The sequence below is a fragment of the Delphinus delphis genome, chromosome 5 (assembly GCF_949987515.2).
Source record: "Delphinus delphis chromosome 5, mDelDel1.2, whole genome shotgun sequence".
In the NCBI taxonomy this organism is placed as follows: domain Eukaryota; kingdom Metazoa; phylum Chordata; class Mammalia; order Artiodactyla; family Delphinidae; genus Delphinus; species Delphinus delphis.
The window spans coordinates 33332917-33352798 of NC_082687.1; the positions used below are offsets into that span (position 1 = coordinate 33332917).

The following is a 19882-nucleotide window of genomic DNA, read 5'->3' on the forward strand; positions in this document are numbered from 1 at the left end:
TCGTCACAAAGTGCCTGTTTCACACACAAGTTCAAGAACCACTGTCCTAAACTTTCAGTCACTGAAATATTCAAGTAGAGACTGAAAGGTCATGTGTCAAGGGTATTTAGGAAAAAAAAAATGTTTCTATGTTCATTGCAGACAAAAGCTGGGCTCAAAAATTCTATGATTTTTTTATTTTTCGGTTCGCGGGCCTCTCGCTGTTGTGGCCTCTTCCGTTGCGGAGCACAGGCCCTCCGGACGCGCAGGCTCAGCGGCCATGGCTCACGGGCCCAGCCGCTCCGCGGCATGTGGGATCTTCCCGGACCGGGGCACGAACCCGTGTCCCCTGCATCGGCAGGCGGACTCCCAACCACTGCGCGACCAGGGAAGCCCAAAAATTCTATGATTTTATCAGATCAATTTCAAGATTGATTCATATATTTTGTGCTGTATTATTTAGAAAATGTCACCTTTCCTTTCTATCAGGCTTTGCTCTGGGGGTGGGATGTATACCTCTCCAGAGGTACAGAAACAGAGCTCTAAGGAGTATCTCATGTTATTTAACATTTAACTCTTATGCAGAAATCTCATCACACCCAAGTATATGGGTGGACATTTCTAGTTATTTTGGAAGTTGCTATTATTTCATTTAATGAAGGTAATTGCAATTTACCCTTAATTATGTTTAGAATCAATAAGAGTCCTTCCAAATAAGCAGCCCATGAGATAACCATAATTCAAAAGAAGATCAAAGGTTAATAATCTGCAACTGAGAAGAACCCTAATTTGACATTCGATATTAAATTGAATATTCTCTTTTCATAAAGAATATAACATGTAACAAAATATTTTCACTATGAAATGTATAGATCAATTTCAGAAAAATGAAGGTTGCCTTTTAAATAGTGGTTGTTGTAGGTACGGATAAAGTGAAACTGAACCCAAAATGACAAAACAAAAACAAAAAATGACTGGAGAAAGCAAACAGCACAAATCAGACTGTCGCAGGCAAACTCGTTCTCTCCCAAGCCCTGGAGTCCATGTGCTTTGCCCTCTGGCTGGCTGAAACGTTCAGAAGATTTATTTCTCAACTCTCTAGTTAGATATAATTACCTAGATTGGATTTCTTTCAATCCACAACTATATACAAATGTGTTTTTTTGCTTTGGGCTAGAAAGATCATTTAAACTAATTTTTTTATGTTTCCCATTATGGCATACATTTGAGTAGGGAAATAACTGAAAAATATTTTAGCATTATGAGGAAAAATAGTTACCATTCACTGAAGCCTGTTCTGAGTAGTATAATCTGTGCCAAATTCTTTGAAGATCAGATATTACTGCACTGTTTGAAAGCAATGCTGACTGTATCAAAATGAGGTATAATATAAAATGAAGTATAATAATAATAATAACAGCAGTTCCCATATATTACATGTTGATTCTGAGTCAGATACTGTTTTAAGTGCTTTATATGAACTGGCTTATTCAGTCTTATACCCTAATGAGGTAGGCACCAAACTTATCCTTAATTTGCAGATTAGGAAACTGAGGCAGAGACATCCAGCTGCCCAAGGACACACAGTGACAGTCACTGAACCACAACATACTTCACCTTTCATTGTACTTCTAGGAAAGTACTTTAGGAAATGTACAGTTGTTCAGAATTCATAAACATTTAAATAAAAGGGTTTTTATTTGAGATTTTAAATTTAAGTTAAACTTTATGAGCCTTGAATAATTTATCTTTCAGTATTTTTACTACCTTTTGCTGTCTTTAAAGGAGAGTGTGTGTGCATGTTTTACTGTATTTGAGTATATTTTTCTAATGACAAATTTTGAATGAAAGTTGGCATATCAAGAATTGGCTGGACTCAAAAATTCATAACTGAACTGTGATAGCGCTCGATCTATAATCCTTAGTTTTAAGCATTTTACCAAAACTGGGACAATGTACAAAACACTTGACACTCACCTGCCTCACAATTTTCAGGCACAATCCCATTATACACATGCTGGCTGAAGGAAATCCTTACATCTTCTCCTTCCATGTGAATGACCAAGAGACCATTGGTTGTCCTAGCTGGGAACCCTTGGTCAACAACTTTTAACTGCAGCCAGATAGGAAAATATTCTGAAGCTGGGTTTTGCTGAAGTTGAATTTCTCCTGTGTATTCATTAATAGAAAACACTGACTGGGGCTCTGCAAAACTAAATATGACAGTTCCATTGGGCCCCAAGTCTGGGTCACTGGCTCTCAGGATGGCAGTCATCTGGTTAGTAGGTGACTGGGGGGAAAGAAAAATATCAAAGGGGTTCTGTTCCCAAACTGGATCATTGTCGTTAACATCAGTGACATGTATTTTTATGATCACCATGGTGCTTCTTGAGCCCTGGACACCACAGTCTCTGGCCACAGCCTTAAATGTATGCTCAGCTCTGGCTTCTCGGTCAAGGATGTGGCTGGTTCTCAATGTGCCCGCTATGGGATCAATGGTGAATGCCCCAGAAGCCTCCTCCGCTAGAGAATACTCAGTTTGCCCATTCAGACCTTCATCCTTGTCCACGGCAGAGAGCACAAGAACCACGGTTCCCACTTGAGCATCCTCTCTCACAGAGGCCTGGTAATGGAGCCTGGAGAAGGAAGGACTGTGGTCATTGTCGTCCAGAACTCTGACTTGCAGCTGCACCATGGAGCTCCGAGGTGGATCCCCCAGATCGGAGCACAGGATGACTAGGGTGAAGTTGCTGACTTGCTCCCGGTCCAAAGCACGAGTGATTGAGAGTTCTCCTGATGTTTCATTAATAGCAAAATACTCATCAGTATTTCCATCTAGTAAAGAAAACAATTCAAAATATATTTGAATTCAAAAAGTAGCAGCCCTTTGCCATGGATATATATATTCATTCAACAAATATTTATTTCCTGATTATTACATCCTAGCACTTTTGTAAGTACTTTTGTAAGTACATGATAATTAACTGTGTCTAGTGGAATGGCATTGATTACTATCCTATGGATAGACCTCTTCTGCATTTCAGAATTCCTTATTTTTGCTCTGTGTGTGTATGTGTGTGTTTCTTACATTTCTCCTTGAACTAATTTTAACATCTTTTTGGTTTGGTTTGGTATGAGAGTCATACAAATACGTCCTTTGATGGGGAGTTCTGGAGTGAGGATGACACAGAGCAAAGTCCACAGTCCATCACAGGACATAAAGTGTGAACAAAAATGCTATTTCTTGTCAAAGGCACTGATCCTGATTCTGCTTTCTCACTGTGAAAAGGAGAGAGAGAGTGGAAAATAAAAATTTATTAGGAGGTAGGATCAAGATGGTGGAGTGGGAAGAGTCTGAGCTCACCTCCTCTCAGGAAGACATCAGAACTACATAAAAAGAAACTCTCTCTGAGACTGACCTGAAGATTAGCAGAATGGCTCTTCTACAACCAAGATTACAAAGAAAGAACCATGTGGAGTCTGGTAGGAGGGGAGGAGAAGAAATCTAGTCAGGACCCACACCCCTGGTGTGTGACCCAGAAGAGGAGAAGGATTTCAGAGGCTCAGGGACCCTCCCTCAGGGGTAGGGGTTTCAGCCCCACATTGGGCATACCAGCCCTGGGGTTCAGCACTTGGAATAGAAGCCCCTTTAGGTGGTTTGAAAACCAGTGGGGCTTAATGGAAGCCTGTAGGAAACTGAGACTCTGCTCTTGAAGAGTGTGGACAGTCACTTGTTTGTTCCCAGTCCCAGCACAGAGACAGCAGACTGAAACATGCCTGGTGCTCTGGCCAGCCTGTTATGACTGCTCCAGTGCACCTTACCCCTGTCTGAGACAGGCTCTTACCTCAGCCTCTCCCGCTCCAGCCCCACTCCTTAACAAGGCAGAAACCATCAGTGCACCTTGGGAGAAGCCAGGGCTTGCGCCAGCCTCCTATTCCAGCCCTCTGAGTCCTAGTTCCAGCCCTGGCCAAGGCAGAAACCTCTATAGCACCAAGGAGACACTACGCTCACTCAGGATTGTGGCCCCAGCCCCTCAGACCATGTCTCCACCCCCTGACAGGGCAGTGACAGCTAGCACATCCCAAAAGAAGACATGTCCCATGATCACTTTAGATCCAGCTCTACCACCAAAGCCACTGGACATAGGCAGACTGCATAGGGATGTCCCAACTGCTTCAACACAAAGACATGATTTCAAGACCAAGAAGGGTATGTTTTCCCTAATTTCATAGAGACAAACAAACAAAATGAGAAGAAAGTCATAGAGAGTCAAACAAAATGAGAAGACACAAGCACATGTTCCAAAGCAAAGAGCAATATAAAACACTGGGATGGGGAGAAGGGAAGCCTAATGAAACAGAGATAAGTAATTTACCTGATAAAGGGTTCAAAGCAATAGTCATAAAAATGTTCACCAAACTTAGGAAAAGAATAGACGAATACAGTGAGAACTTCAACAAAGAACTAGAAAATATAAAAAAGAGCCAATTAGAACTGAAGAATACAATAACTGAAAGGAGAAATACACTAGAAGGAATTAACAGCAAATTAGGTGATACGGAGGAACACATAAATGACCTAGAAGACAGAATAGTGGAAATCACCCTATCAGAGCAGCAAAAAGAAAAAAAGTTTAATAAGTATTATTTAAGGGACCTCTAGAACAATATCAAGCATACTAACATTCATGTTATAGGGGTCAGAGAGGAAGAGAGAGAAAAAAGCGGTAGAAAGCATATTTGATGTAATTATAGCTGAAAACATCACTAACCTGAAAAGGAAATGTATCCAGGTCCAAGAATCACAGAGATGCCTAAACAATATGAACCCAAAGAGACTCACACTAAGTCATTTCATAATTAAAATGGAAAAAGTTAAAGAGTGAATGACAGAATTTTAAAGACAGGAAGAGAAAAACAGAGTCACATACAAGGGAACTATGATAAATATTAGCTGACTTTTTAGCAGAAATCTTGCAAGCCAGAGGGAGTAGCATGACATATCTAAAGTGCTGAAAGGAAAGACCCTACAACCAAGAACACTCTATCCAGCAAGGTTATCATTCAGAATTGAAGGAGAGATAAAGAGTTTCCCAGACAAGCAAAAACTAAAAGAGGTTGTTGCCACTAAATTGGCTTTACAAGAAATGTTAAAGTGTCTTCTTTAAGTGAAAAAGAAAAGGCTATAAAAAGAAAATTTTTAAAAATATGTGAAGAGAAAAAAATTCACTGATAAATATAAATATATAGTAAAGGCAGTGAATCAACCATTTAAATAAGCTAGTACAAAGGTTAAAAGATAAAAATTATAAAATCAACAATAACTATGATAAACACTGAAGGGATATAAATAAAGATGTAAAATATGACACCAAAACATAAAGCATGTTGGGAGTGGAGTGAAAAATGTAAAGCTTTTAGGATGTGTTTGAACTTAAACACTATCAGTTTAAAACAACTATATGTAATTGATATATATGGACCTCATAGTAACCACAAAACAAAAATCTCCAATGGATATACAAAAAACAAAGAGAAAAGAACCCAAACATAAAACTAAAGAGAATAGTTAAACTGTGAGGGAATAGACTAAAGGAACAAGAAAAGAACAGAGAAGAACTATAAAAACAACCAGAAAACAAGTAACAATATGGCAGTAAGTACATATCTGTGAGTAATTACTTTATGTATACAGATATAATGCTCCAATCACAGGACATAGGGTGGCTGAATGGATAAGAAAACAAACCCATCTATATGCTGCCTACAAGAGACTCACTTTAGATCTAAAAACATATTCACTTGAAAGTAAAAAGATGGAAAAAGATACTCTATGCAAATGGAAATGAAAAGAAAGCTGGAATAACAATATGCATATCAGAAAAAATAGACTTTAAAATAAAGTTAATAACAAAGACGGGCATCATATAAATGGGTCAATCCAAGAAGAAGATATATCATTCATAAACATAAATGCACCTAGTACAAGAGCACCTAATTATATAAAGCAAATATTAACACACATAAAGGGAGAAACTGACAGAAATACAATAACAGTAGAGAACTTTAATACCCCATTTACATAAATGAACAGATCATCCAGAAAGAAAATCAATAAAGGACACATCAAATGACACAGTAGATCAGAAGGAGTTAATAGATATCTACAAAACATTCCATTAAAAACAGCAGAAAACACATTCTTTTCAAGTGCACATAAACCATTCTCCAGGACAGATCACATGCTAGGCCACAAAAAAAAATCTTCAATACATTTAAGAAGATTGAAATCATATCAAGTATGCATCTTTTCTGACCACAGTGGTATGAAACTAGAAATCAATTACAGGAAGGAAACTAGAAAACATACAAACATGTGGAGACTAAACAACATACTACTAAAAAACCAATGGGTCAACAAAGAAATCAAAGAGGAAATAAAAAAAATACCTTGAGATGAATGAAGAGAAAAACACAACTTTCCAAAATCTATGGGACACAGCAGAAGCAGTTCTAAGAGGGAAGTTTATAGTAATTCAAGTCTAACTCAAGAAACGAGAAAAATCTTAAATAAACAACCTAACTTTCCATCTAAAGGAACTAGAAAAAGAAGTACAAAGTCCACAGAAGGAAGGAAATAATAAAGATGAGAGCAGAAGTAAATAAAATAGAGACCAAAAAAAAAAAAAGAAAGAAAAGAAAAGCTCAGTGAAACTAAGAGCTGTTTTTTTTTAAAGATAAACAAAATTGATAAAACTGTTAGCCAGACTCATCAAGAAAAGAAGAGAAAGTCTAAGTAAATAAAATTAGAAATGGAAGAGGAGAAATTACCACTGATATCACAGAGATACAATCATAAGAGAATACTATTGACAGGTATACAGCAGCAAATTGGACAACTTAGAAGAAATGGAAGAATGCCTAGAAACATACACACTTCCAAGACCAAAGTAATGAAATTGAATCAATAATCAAAAAACTCCCAACAGGGGCTTCCCTGGTGGTGCAGTGGTTGAGTGTCTGCCTGCTGATGCAGGGGATATGGGTTCGTGCCCCAGTCCGGGAGGATCCCACATGCCGCGGAGCAGCTGGACCCGTGAGCCATGGCTGCTAAGCCTGCACGTCTGGAGCCTGTGCTCCGCAATGGGAGAGGCCACAGCAGTGAGAGGCCCGCGTAATGCAAAAACAAAAAAAAACAAAAAAACTCCTAACAAATCAGAGTAGGACCACACCAGAATTTGAGGGTTTCTATCAAACAGTTAAGGAAAAGTTAATACCTATCTTTCCCAAACTATACCAAAAATTGAAGAGAAGGGAACACTTCCAAACTCATTCTATGAAGCCCTAATATCAAAACCAAAGACACTACAAAAATAAATTATCAGGCCAATATTCCTGATGAACATAATGCAAAACCCTCAACAAAAATATTAGCAAACTAAATTCAACAATACATATAAAGGATTTTTAATCATGATCAATTGAAATTTATTCCAGGGATGCAAGGATGGTTTAATATCTGCAAATCAATCAAGGTGTTACACCACATCAAAAAAGGGGAGGATAAAAGCCATATGATCATCTCATTTGACATAGAAAAAGCATTTTCCAGAACTCAACATCCATTTATGATAAAAATCTCTCATCAAAGTTGGTAAAGATGAAACATACCTCAACATTATAAAGGCTATACATGACAAGCCCACAGCTGACATCAAACTCAACATTGAAAAGCTGAAAACTTTTCTTCTAAGATCAGGAATAAGACAAGCATTCCCACTCTCATCACTTCTATTTAACATAGTATTGGGAGTCATGGAGAGGGGCAAAGTGGGTGAAGGGGAATCATGGGTACAAACTACTAGGTATAAAATAAGTTACAAGGATGTAATGCACAGCACTGGGAATACTCAATATTTTATAATAACTTTGTATGGAGCATAATCTATAAAAACATTGAATTATTATGTTGAACATCTGCAACTGTAAGTCTACTCTACTTCAATTTTTAAAATGTCCTTTAATGGGACTTAGATCTAGGGTACAGTCAAGATAGGGAGATATTGAGGTCCAGTGGTAGCTGAAAACAGGAACTGGATGAAATGACCAGAAAGAGTGTGTCTATGAGAAAAGAAAAAGATATGCCAAAAAGATCCAGAAAACTCTAACAAGTCAGAGAACCACCAGAAGAACAAGGACATTGGGAAGACTTGTCTAGAAAGACAGATGAAGGACCAAAAGAAAGTAAGTGGCTTTCTGAAGTCAAGGTGAGACCAAGTGTCCAGGGCATGGTGCACAAAGACACAAAGCAATACAATTAAATTAAGAACTGAGGGCTTCCCTGGTGGCGCAGTGGTTGAGAGTCCGCCTGCTGATGCAGGGGACACGGGTTCGTGCCCCGGTCTGGGAAGATGCCACATGCCACAGAGCGGCTAGGCCTGTGAGCCATGGCCACTGAGCCTGCGCATCCGGAGCCTGTGCTCCACAACGGGAGAGGCCACAACAGTGAGAGGCCCATGCACCGCAAAAAAAAAAAAAAAAAAAAAAAAAAAAAAAAAAAAAAGAAATTAAGAACTAAGAAAGATCCAATGCATTTGGCAACAACGGGATCTTTTATGTCTCTGGAAAGGGTAGTTTCGCTGGAGTGACTTCAGTGGAACACATTTTACAGCAGGCTAAGAAATGAAAGTAAAGACACAGAAACCAGAGTGTAGACAACAATTTTCAAGAAGTTTGATTGTGAAGGAAAAGAGACAGTGAGTGAAGGGAGACATCTATGCTTTTCAAGATGGGAAATACTGGAAATACTGATGGGAAAAGCCAGTAGAGAGGAACTGTTGACCATTTGGGAAAGGGAAGTGAATGGTCAAAAAGAATGTCCTTGACGCTGTGAGAGGTGACAGGTGCTGTTTGGGGATTGCTTGTAGCTGGTCCTCAACAAGATAAATACAAAGAAATTAAGAGTAAGTATTTAGAAAATTTTATAGCAACATGAGAGAATAATCTTATGTCTTCATAATACAGTAATAGTTTTTAAAAACTGGGGCTTGCATTTTGTATGCCTCTGATTTTTTCTCCCAGTAATTTATATTTATTGGATTTTACAAAAGTATCAGTTATATCAGATTGGAAATTTCAAAAAACACAAACCCTGGTCCTTAACCACAATTGGTAATGTAGAAGTTCCTAAAGACTTTGATCTCTGGGGTATTGTTGTAGATCTGAAGTGTTTCATTGGTCTGCAGATCTGGGAATTGTTTTTCTACTCATGTCCTCTAGGCCTGAAAGAAAATCTTGACTGTTCAAAATAATAAAAATAAGTGATCATACGAGAGAAGTGAAAATAGAGAAAAAGTGAAAATAGAAAACAAAAGCTATCTGTTCCATCTGTACATGCACTAATATTAGTGGATTACTAACAGCGGGAGTTGTCAAGGGTAGATTTTTGAGGAGTTTGGAGGGCACTGGATCAGGGTGGCTGTGGGGAGGAGGAGAGGAGACCCAGGGCACCAATCAGTTCTTAGCAGGTGTGAGTTCTGTAAACACTGTGCTAGATACCAAATGCTGAATGCACTCCATGAAGTGTGTGTCAACCGAGTTGGTATCCTGGGGAGGGGGGTATTTAAATAAAGATAGTACTTACCAATTATGTGATACCTGACAGCTCCATTATTGCCAGCATCCATATCAGAGGCCAAAACAGTGTAGACAAGCCCCGGCTCTTGGTTTTCCAGAACCTCAATGTCATGCCTGGGGACAATAATCTCCGGTGCGTGATCGTTTTCATCTCCCACTGTGCAGAGAATTGTTGTAGTCCCAGACAGAGCAGGGGCTCCCCCATCACGTACAAGTACTGACAAGGAACAAAAGACGGCACAGATGGTGGCCATTAATTCATACCTAAAATATGCTGCCCTAACCAGACAGCAACAGACCAAATTAACCGGCTAGCACTGGGTCAATAATATTTTATTTAAAGACAACCTACTGAAATGTAAAATTTCCCCTCTCAATGGCCTGCTGCCTGTTTTTGTTTGTTTAGCACAGTCAAGGGATCCCTTACCTCGAAGGGTGAGGACTTCCTGAACTTCTCTGTCAAGTGTGGTGGTTGTCACCACCTCCCCAGTGTCAGGATTTATCTCGAACAACCCGAATAAAGCACCTGGCATGATTTCAAACTGAAGCTTGGAATTGATTCCTAAAGGAAAATATAGAGGAAAAACTCAGCCATTATCCCCTTGGAATCCATCTGTCTCTTCTCCTTTTTCCTATGAACATGTTAGGCCATAGATTAAAAAAGGCAAGACACGTAACCTTCAAATTAAGGTCAGAAACAAAAACAAAAATTTACAACAACTCTTTTGGCTGGTCTTGCTAAATAAAAGTCTCCTGGCTGAAATGCTGGATTTTCAAAAATCCTTCCCACAGTGAATGCTTAAGATTTTTTCTCCCTCCCATAAAAAATTTCTTATGAGTGTGCAACCCTATAACATATTCCTAATTACTCCTGCTAACACCTAATTGTGATTTAATGGCATCATTATAAGCTTGCAGGGCAAATGGCAATTTCTGTAGGTGGACCCTCTGTTTAAAAGCTTGTGCCCAAAGAGCTTCAAGATAGAGGAAGAGTAAGATGTGGAGATCACCCTCCTCCCCACAAATACATCAGAAATACATCTACATGTGGAACAACTCCTACAGAACACCTACTGAATGCAGGCGGAAGACCTCAGACCTCCCAAAAGGCAAGTGACTCCCCACGTACCTGGGTAGGGCAAAAGAAAAAAACAGACACAAAAGAATAGGAACGGGAACTGCAATAGGGAGGGAGCTGTGAAGGAGGAAAGGTTTCCATACACTAGGAAGCCCCTTTGCAGGCAGAGACTATGGGTGACGGAGGCGGGAAGCTTCGGAGCCATGGAGGAGAGTGCAGCAACAGGGGTGCAGAGGGCAAAGCGGAGAGATTCCCGCACAGAGGATCGGTGCCGACCGGCACTCACCAGCCCGAGAGGCTTCTCTGCTCACCCGCCGGGACGGGTGGGGGCTGGGAGCTGAGGATCGGGCTTCGGAGGTCGGATCCCAGGGAGAGGGCTGGGGTTGGCTGCGTGAACACAGCCTGAAAGGGGCTAGTGCATCACAGCTAGCCGGGAGGGAGTCCGGGAAAAAGTCTGGAGCTGCCGAAGAGGCAAGAGACATTTTCTTGCCTCTGTGTTTCCTGGTGCGCGAGGCGAGGGGAATAAGAGCGCCGCTTAAAGGAGCTCCAGAGACGGGCGCGAGCTGCGGCTATCAGCGCGGACCCCAGAGACGGGCATGAGACGCTAAGGCTGCTGCTGCCGCCACCAAGAAGCCTGTGTGCAAGCACAGGTCACTCTCCACACCTCCCCTCCTGGGATCCTGTGCAGCCCGCCAATGCAGGGTCCCATGATCCAGGGAAAACTTCCCCGAGAGAACACACGGTGTGCCTCAGGCTAGTGCAACGTCACGTTGGCCTCTGCTGCCGCAGGCTCGCCCCGCATCCGTACCCCTCCCTTCTCCAACCCTGAGTGAGCCCGAGCCCCCGAAGCAGCTGCTCCTTTAACCCCATCCTGTCTGAGCGAAGAACAGATACCCTCCGGTGACCACGCAGAGGCAGTGTCAAATCCAAAGCTGAACCCCAGGAGCTGAGCGAACAAAGAAGAGAAAGGGAAATTTCTCCCAGCAGCCTCAGGAGCAGCGGATTAAATCTACACAATCATCTTGATGTACCCTGCATCTGTGGAATACCTGAATAGACAACAAGTCATCCCAAATTGAGGAGGTGGACTTTGGGAGCAACGATATATATATATCTTTTTCCCTTTTTCTTTCTTTGTCAGTGTGTATGTGTATGCTTCTGAGTGTGATTTTGTCTGTATAGCTTTGCTTTTACCATTTGTCGTAGGGTTCTGTGTGTCCGTTTTTGTTTTTGTTTTAGTATAGTTTTTAGCATTTGGTATCATTCGTGGATTTGTCTTTTGGTTGCTGTCTTCTTGCTTTTTCTTTTATTACTTTAAAAAAAATTTTAAAAACTATTTTTTATTTTAATAACTTTATTCCATTTTATTTTATCTCCTTCTTTCTTTCTTTCTTACTTTTTTTTCTCCCTTTTATTCTGAGCCGTGTGTATGACAGGCTCTTGGTGCTCCAGCCAGGGGTCAGGGCTGTGCCTCTAAGATGGGAGAGCCAAGTTCAGGACATTGGTCCACAAAAGACCTCCCAGTTCCATGTAATATGAAATGGTGAAAATCTCCCGGAGATCGCCATCTCAATGCCAAGACCCAGCTCCAGTCAACGACCAGCAAACTCCAGTGCTGGACACCCTATGCCAAACAACTACCAACACAGGAACACAGCCCCACCCATTAGTAGAGAGGCTGCCTAACATCACAAGAAGGTCACAGACACCCCAAAACACACAACCAGACATGGACCTGCCCAACAGAAGACAAGATCCAGCCTCATCCACAAGAACACGGGTACTAGTCCCCTCCACCAGGAAGCCTACACAATCTTACCCACTGGGGGCAGACATCAAAAACAATGGAAACTACAAACATGCAGCCTGTGAAAAGGAGACCACAAACACAGTAAGTTAAGAAAAATGAGAAGACAGAGAAACACACAGCAGATGAAGGAGCAATGTAAAAACCCACAGACCTAACAAATGAAGAGGAAATAGGCAGTCTACCTAAAAAATAATTCAGAATAATGATAGTAAAGATGATCCAAAATCTTGGAAATAGAATGGAGAAAATACAAGAAGTGTTTAACAAGGACCTAGAAGAACTAAAGAGCAAACAACCAGTGATGAACAACACAATAAATGAAATTAAAAATTCTCTAGAAGGGATCAATAGCAGAATAACTGAGGCAGAAGAACGGATAAGTGACCTGGAAGATAAAATAGTGGAAATAACTAGTGCAGAGCAGAATAAAGAAAAAACAATGAAAAGAATTGAGGACAGTCTCAGAGACTTCTGGGACAACATTAAACACACAAACATTTGAATTATAGGGGCCCCAGAAGAAGAAGAGTAAAGGAAAGGGACTGAGAAAATATTTGAAGGGATTATAGTTAAAAACTTCCCTAATATGGGAAAGGATATAGTTAATCAAGTCCAAGAAGCACAGAGAGTCTCATACAGGATAAATCCAAGGAGAAACACGCCAAGATACATATTTATCAAGCTATCAAAAAATAAATACAAAGAAAAAATATTAAAAGCAGCAAGGGAAAAACAACAAATAACATATAAGGGAATTCCCATAAGGTTAACAGCTGAACTTTCAGCAGAAACTCTCCAAGACAGAATGGAGTGGCAGGACACATTTCAAGTGATGAAGGGGAGAAAAACACAACCAAGATTACTCTACCCAGCAAGGATCTCATTCAGATTTGATGGAGAAATTAAAAGCTTTACAGACAAGCAAAAGCTAAGAGAGTTCAGCACCACCAGACCAGCTTTACAACAAATGCTAAAGGAACTTCTCTAGGCAGGAAACACAACAGAAGGAAAAGACCTACAATAACAAACCCAAAATAATTAAGAAAATGGTCATAGGAACATACATATCAATAATTACCTTAAATGTAAAAGCTTAAGTGCTCCAACCAAAAGACATAGACTGGCTGAAAGGATACAAAAACAAGACCCATATATATGCTGTCTACAAGAGACCCACTTCAGACACATACAGACTGAAAGTGGGGGATGGAAAAAGATATTCCATGCAAATGGAAATCAAAAGAAAGCTGGAGTAGCAATTCTCATATCAGACAAAAAAGACTTTAAAACAAAAATTATTACAAGAGACAATGAAGGACACTACATAATGATCAAGGGATCAATCCAAGAAGAAGAAATCCAAGAAGAAGAAATGTTATAAATTTACAACTTATCACAATTGTAAATATTTATGCACCCAACACAGGAGCACCTCAATACATAAGGCAAATACTAATAGCCATAAAAGGGGAAATCAACAGTACGACAATCATAGTAGCGGACTTTAACACCCCACTCTCACCAATGGACCGATCATCCAACATGAAAATAAATAAGGACACACAAGCTTTAAATGATACATTAAACAAGATAGACTTAATTAATATTTATAGGACTATCCATCCAAAAACAACAGAATACACTTTCTTCTCAAGTGCTTCATAGAACACTCTCCAGGATAGATCATATCTTGGGTCACAAATCAAGCCCTGGTAAATTTAAGAAAATGGAAGTAATATCAAGTCTCTTTTCTGACCACAACACTATGAGAATAGATAACAATTACAGGAAAAGATCTGTAAAAAATACAAACACATGGAGGCTAAACAATACACTACTTAATAACGAAGTGATCACTGAAGAAATCAAAGAGGAAATAAAAAAATACCTAGAAACAAATGACAATGAAAACACGACAATCCAAAACCTATGGGATGCAGCAAAAGCAGTTCTAAGAGGGAAGTTTATAGCAATAGCATCCTACCTTAAAAGATAAGAAACATGTCAAACAAACAACCTAACCTTACACCTAGAACAATTAGAGAAAGAAGAACAAAAAACCCTCAAAGTTAGCAGAAGGAAAGAAATCATAAAGATCAGGTCAGAAATAAATGAAAAAGAAAGGAAGGAAAAAATAGCAAAGATCAATAAAACTAAAAGCTGGCTCTTTAAGAAGATAAACAAAATTGATAAACCAGTAGCCAAACTCATCATGAAAAAAAGAGAGAAGATTCAAATCAAAAGAATTACAAATGAAAAAGAAGTAACAACTGACACTGCAGAAATACAAAGCATCATGAGAGATTACTACAAGCAACTATATGCCAATAAACTCGAAAACCTGGAAGAAATGGGCAAATTGTTAGAAAGGCACAACCTTCTGAGACTGAACCAGGAAGAAATAGAAAATATGAACAGACCACTCACAAGCAGTGAAATTGAAACTGTGATTAAAAATCTTCCATCAAGAAAAAGCTCAGGACCAGATGGCTTCACAGGTGACTTCTATCAAACATTTACAGAAGAGATAACACCTATCCTTCTCAAACTCTTCCAAAATATAGCAGAGTGAGGAATACTCTCAAACATATATTCTATGAGGCCACTATCACCCTGATACCAAAAGCAGACAAAGATGTCACAAAGAAAGAAAACTACAGCCCAATATCACTAATGAACATAGAGGCAAATATCCTCAACAAAATACTGGGAAACGGAATCCAAGAAGGACATTAAAAGGATCATACACTATGATCAAGTGGGATTTATAACAGGAATGCAAGGATTCTTCAATGTGCACAAATCAATCAATGTGAAACACCATATTAACAAATTGAAGGAGAAAAACCATACGATTATCTCAATAGATGCAGAGAAATCTTTCGACAAAATTCAACACCCATTTATGATTAAAACTCTCCAGAAAGTAGGCATAGAGGGAACTTACCTCAACATAATAAAGGCCACATATGACAACCCACAGCCAACATCGTCCTCAATGGTAAAAAACTGAAACCATTTCCACTAAGATCAGAAAAAAGACAAGGTTGCCCACTCTCACCACTATTATTCAACATAGTTTTGGAAGTTTTGCCACAGCATTCAGAGAAGAAAAAGAAATAAAAGGAATCCAAATCTGAAAAGAAGAAGTAAAACTCTCACTGTTTGCAGATGACATAATACTACACATAAAGAATCCTAAAGATGCTACCAGAAAACTACTAGAGCTAATCAATGAATTTGGTAAAGTAGCAGGATACAAAATTACTGCACAGAAATCTCTTGCATTCCTATACACTAATGATGAAAAATCTGAAAGTGAAATTAAGAAAACACTCCCATTTACCATTGCAACAAAAAGAATGAATTATCTAGTAATAAACCTACCTAAGTAGAAAAAAGACCTGTATGCAGAAAATTATAAGACACTGATGAAAGAAATTAAACATGATAAAAACAGATGGAGAGATATACCATGTTCTTGGATTGGAAGAATCAACATTGTGAACATGGCTCTACTACCTAAAGCAATCTACAGGTTCAATGCAATCCCTATCAAACTACCACTGGCATTGTTCTAGAACTAGAACAAAAACTCTCAGAATTTGTATGGAAACACAAAAGACCGCGAATAGCCAAAGCAATCTTCAGAAAGAAAAATGGAGCTGGAGAAATCAGGCTCCCAAACTTCAGACTATACTACAAAGCTACAGTAATCAAGACAGTATGGCACTGGCACAGAAACAGAAATATAGATCAATGGAACAGGATAGAAATCCCAGAGATAAACCCATGCACATATGGTCACCTTATCTTTGATAAAGGAGGCAAGAATATACAGTGGAGAAAAGACAGCGTCTTCAATAAATGGTGCTGGGAAAACTAGACAGCTACATGTAAAAGAATGAAATTAGAACACTCCCTAACACCATACACAACAATAAACTCAAAATGAATTAAAGTACTAAATGCAAGGTCAGACACTATTAAACTCTTAGAGGAAAACATAGGCAGAACACTCCATGACATAAATCACAGCAAGATCCTTTTTGACCTACCTCCTAGAGAAATGGAAATAAAAACAAAAATAAACAAATGGGGCCTAATGAAACTTAACAGCTTTTGCTCTGCAAAGGAAATCATAAACAAGATGAAAAGACAACCCTCATAATGGGAGAAAATATTTGCAAATGAAGCAACTGAGAAAGGATTTATCTTCAAAATTTACAAGCAGTTCATGCAGCTCAATATCAAAAAGAAAAAAAAACAACCCAATCCAAAAATGGGCAGAAGACCTAAATAGGCATTTCTCCAGAGAAGATATACAGATTGCCAACAAACACATGAAAGGATGCTCAACATCACTAATCTTTAGAGAAATGCAAATCAAAACTACGAGATATCACCTCACACCGGTTAGAATGGTCATCATCAAAAAAATCTACAAACAATAAATGCTGGAAAGGGTGTGGAGAAAAGGGAACCCTCTTGCACTGTTGGTGGGAATGTAAATTGATACAGCCACTATGGAGAACAGTATGGAGGTTCCTTAAAATTTTTTAAATAGAACTACCATACGACCCAGCAATCCCACTACTGGACATATACTCTGAGAAAACCATAATTCAGAAAGAGTCATGTACCACAATGTTCTTTGCAGCTCTATTTACAATAGCCAAGACATGGAAGCAACCTAAGTGTCCATCAACAGATGAATGGATAAAGAAGATGTAGCACATATATACAATGGAATATTATTCAGCCATAGAAAGAAACGAAATTGAGTTATTTGTAGTGAGATGGATGGACCTAGAGTCTATCATACAGAGTGAAGTAAGTCAGAAAGAGAAAAAAAATACCGTATGCTAACACATATCTATGGAATCTTAGAAAAAAAATGTTCATGAAGAATCTAGGGGCAAGATGGGAATACAGACACAGACCTACTAGAGAATGGACTTGAAGATATGGAGAGGGGGATGGGTAAGCTGGGACAAAGTGAGACAGTGGCATGGACATATATACACTACCAAATGTAAAATAGATAGCTAGTGGGAAGCAGCCGCATAGCACAGGGAGATCAGCTCGGTGCTTTGTGACCACCTAGAGGGGTGGTATAGGGAGGGTGGGAGAGAGGGAGACGCAAGAGGGAAGAGATATGGGGATATATGTGTATGTATAAATGATTCACTTTGTTATAAAGCAGAAAGTAACACACCATTGTAAAGCAATTATACTCTAGAAAAGATTTTAAAATAAATAAACACAAACAAACAAACAAAAATGCTTGTGCCCAGTTATGTTACTCTGTTCATTCTCCAGCACAGGAGGTGAGCATGTAGAATTGCTCACGTGTGTATTTTTGGTTCTTTTTGTTTTCTACTTAGCATTCAGTCTGTTATCTGGAGTGAGAAATGTGGTACCACATTATTATGCATTTTGAAAATAATTCTTCCTATATTTCTGCAGTTTCATTTCCCTTCAGAGAAAAGTGTCACATCATTTCCATCACTGGGTATGAAGATCTCTCATACCATTAACTTGAACGAGTTTATCCCATGACATTGCAGCTTATTTGCACTTCACACCAGTTCTTTTCAATCATTTTCCTATGTTCTTTTCTTCACTGACGAGTATCTAGGTACAGACATAGTACTTAGCATATATGATTTACAATTTAATAAATGATGAAACACTCTTCTTTGGACTTAACAAAAAACTCCAATTACACATTTCCATCTTGCCTGTCTTAAAAATTAAATTTTCATCTGCTGTGATCTAGTAGATACAATATAGAACTGAGTACTGGAAAAAGTGGAATATAATGCCAGTTTTATACAAGAATAAATATACATGACTTCTTACTATGTCACTTGAAAGAGAAAGGATATTTGGGATTATCTGCAGGCATTTTAATAACCTTGAGAAAAAAGTCTAATAAGGCAGGATCAAAGTATTTGATATGGTATAATCAGAGGTCACCAGAAAATTTATTCTGTCATTAGGCATATTATTACATTAATGATTATTTAATACACATAGTGATTACTTTGATCTCATAATGACCTTAATCTCTTCTTTGGTCAAGACAGAATTTTTAAAAATTCCAGATTGATAAAATTTGTTATTCCTATCTCATCCTACATTATGAAAATGGGAACTATACCAACTTAGATCTAATTTCTTTGTTCCTCAAATATTTGGTGAGCATAACTAGGTGCCAAGCACAGTGCTGTTTGCCAAAGAGAGAGTGGTGAATCCAACAGGTATGGCCCCTACCTGCAGGAAGCTTTCATGGAGAACAGCTTTTTTAATTTTTGGACCCTTAATTTTTCAATAATCCACTCATTTATAATATGTTATTACATATTATACATATTATATATTACACATATTATACATTATACAGTTTAAACTCCTAACACTTGTCAAATCTAGAAAATGTCTTCACATGCTTAAACATAAACTCAAATCTTTTCAGTTTCCCTTCCTCCTATTGGTCTACTTATTCTCTAATGTGCTTTACGTTTGTATCCAATACTCCCCTGACGTTTTAGAAACTTTCAGATTTTATCATTTCTATTATTCTATATAGCTTTGATCCTTAAGGTAACAATCTACTCACCTTCAATCCTCCTAGTATATTATTAAGGATAAATGAGATCTTTATTTATAACTGTAGTTTGCACATATATGATTTCACACTCCAAACTTCGCACCCTTCACAACTTAAATAATGTGAGCTAAATTTAAAGTATTATACTATGGCTCTTTTAGAATTCAATTAGTGCCTTGCTTCTTCCTCCTCACACACTTATAATCCTCCAGATTAAACACAACATCATCAAACTTGAGAACCAAGAAAATAAAAGTAAAATAGAGATTATTGAGTCTAATTCCATCACCTTACTAAGAAAATTGGAAATCTGGATCTGAAGATATTCAGTGATACACTTACAACACACCAAAGGATGTGTGTGTGTGTGTGTGTGTGTGTGTGTGTGTGTGTACACATACCTATATCTGTTCTTAGACCTCAAGACCTACAGCCTTATGACTTCTTGCTTTCTCCTACTCTAGGATACCCCTCTTCAGTTCATTTCTTTTCCTCTTCAGTGCAGCCCCATGAATTAACACTTTGGCAACCTTGCAAATTTCCTCAGGTACTGTGGCTTTTTACCAAAGAAGGCCAGCAAAATCTCAGTCCAGATTCATTCCAGCCATCTCTCTGTCCTCCTGGAATATCCAGCAGATAACTGGGGCTGGAGAAAACTTCACAAAAGCATAGATGGAGGCCACTGAAATGTTACTGTCATCTGGCAATCTTTCCAGATCTCCTTGGTCACCCCTCTCCTATTCATTTCTTCTACCCGACCACC

General features: G+C 38.7%; 1 protein-coding gene across 2 annotated transcripts in view; it reads right to left on the reverse strand.

Moving 5' to 3' along the window:
• The window catches only part of DCHS2 (dachsous cadherin-related 2), a 295589-nt gene that overhangs the window by 65948 nt on the left and 209759 nt on the right, over nucleotides 1-19882 (reverse strand). Inside the window, exons 11-13 of one of the 2 annotated variants that reach the window (XM_060011654.1) lie at nucleotides 10043-10177; nucleotides 9623-9832; nucleotides 1957-2814 (exon numbers count right to left, since the gene is read on the reverse strand). In XM_060011654.1, the coding sequence (XP_059867637.1) occupies nucleotides 1957-2814; nucleotides 9623-9832; nucleotides 10043-10177 (1203 nt within the window). Of the gene's footprint in view, nucleotides 1-1956; nucleotides 2815-9622; nucleotides 9833-10042; nucleotides 10178-18037; nucleotides 18143-19882 lie in introns of those variants that run through there. The other variant, XR_009519424.1, reaches the window with a different exon arrangement.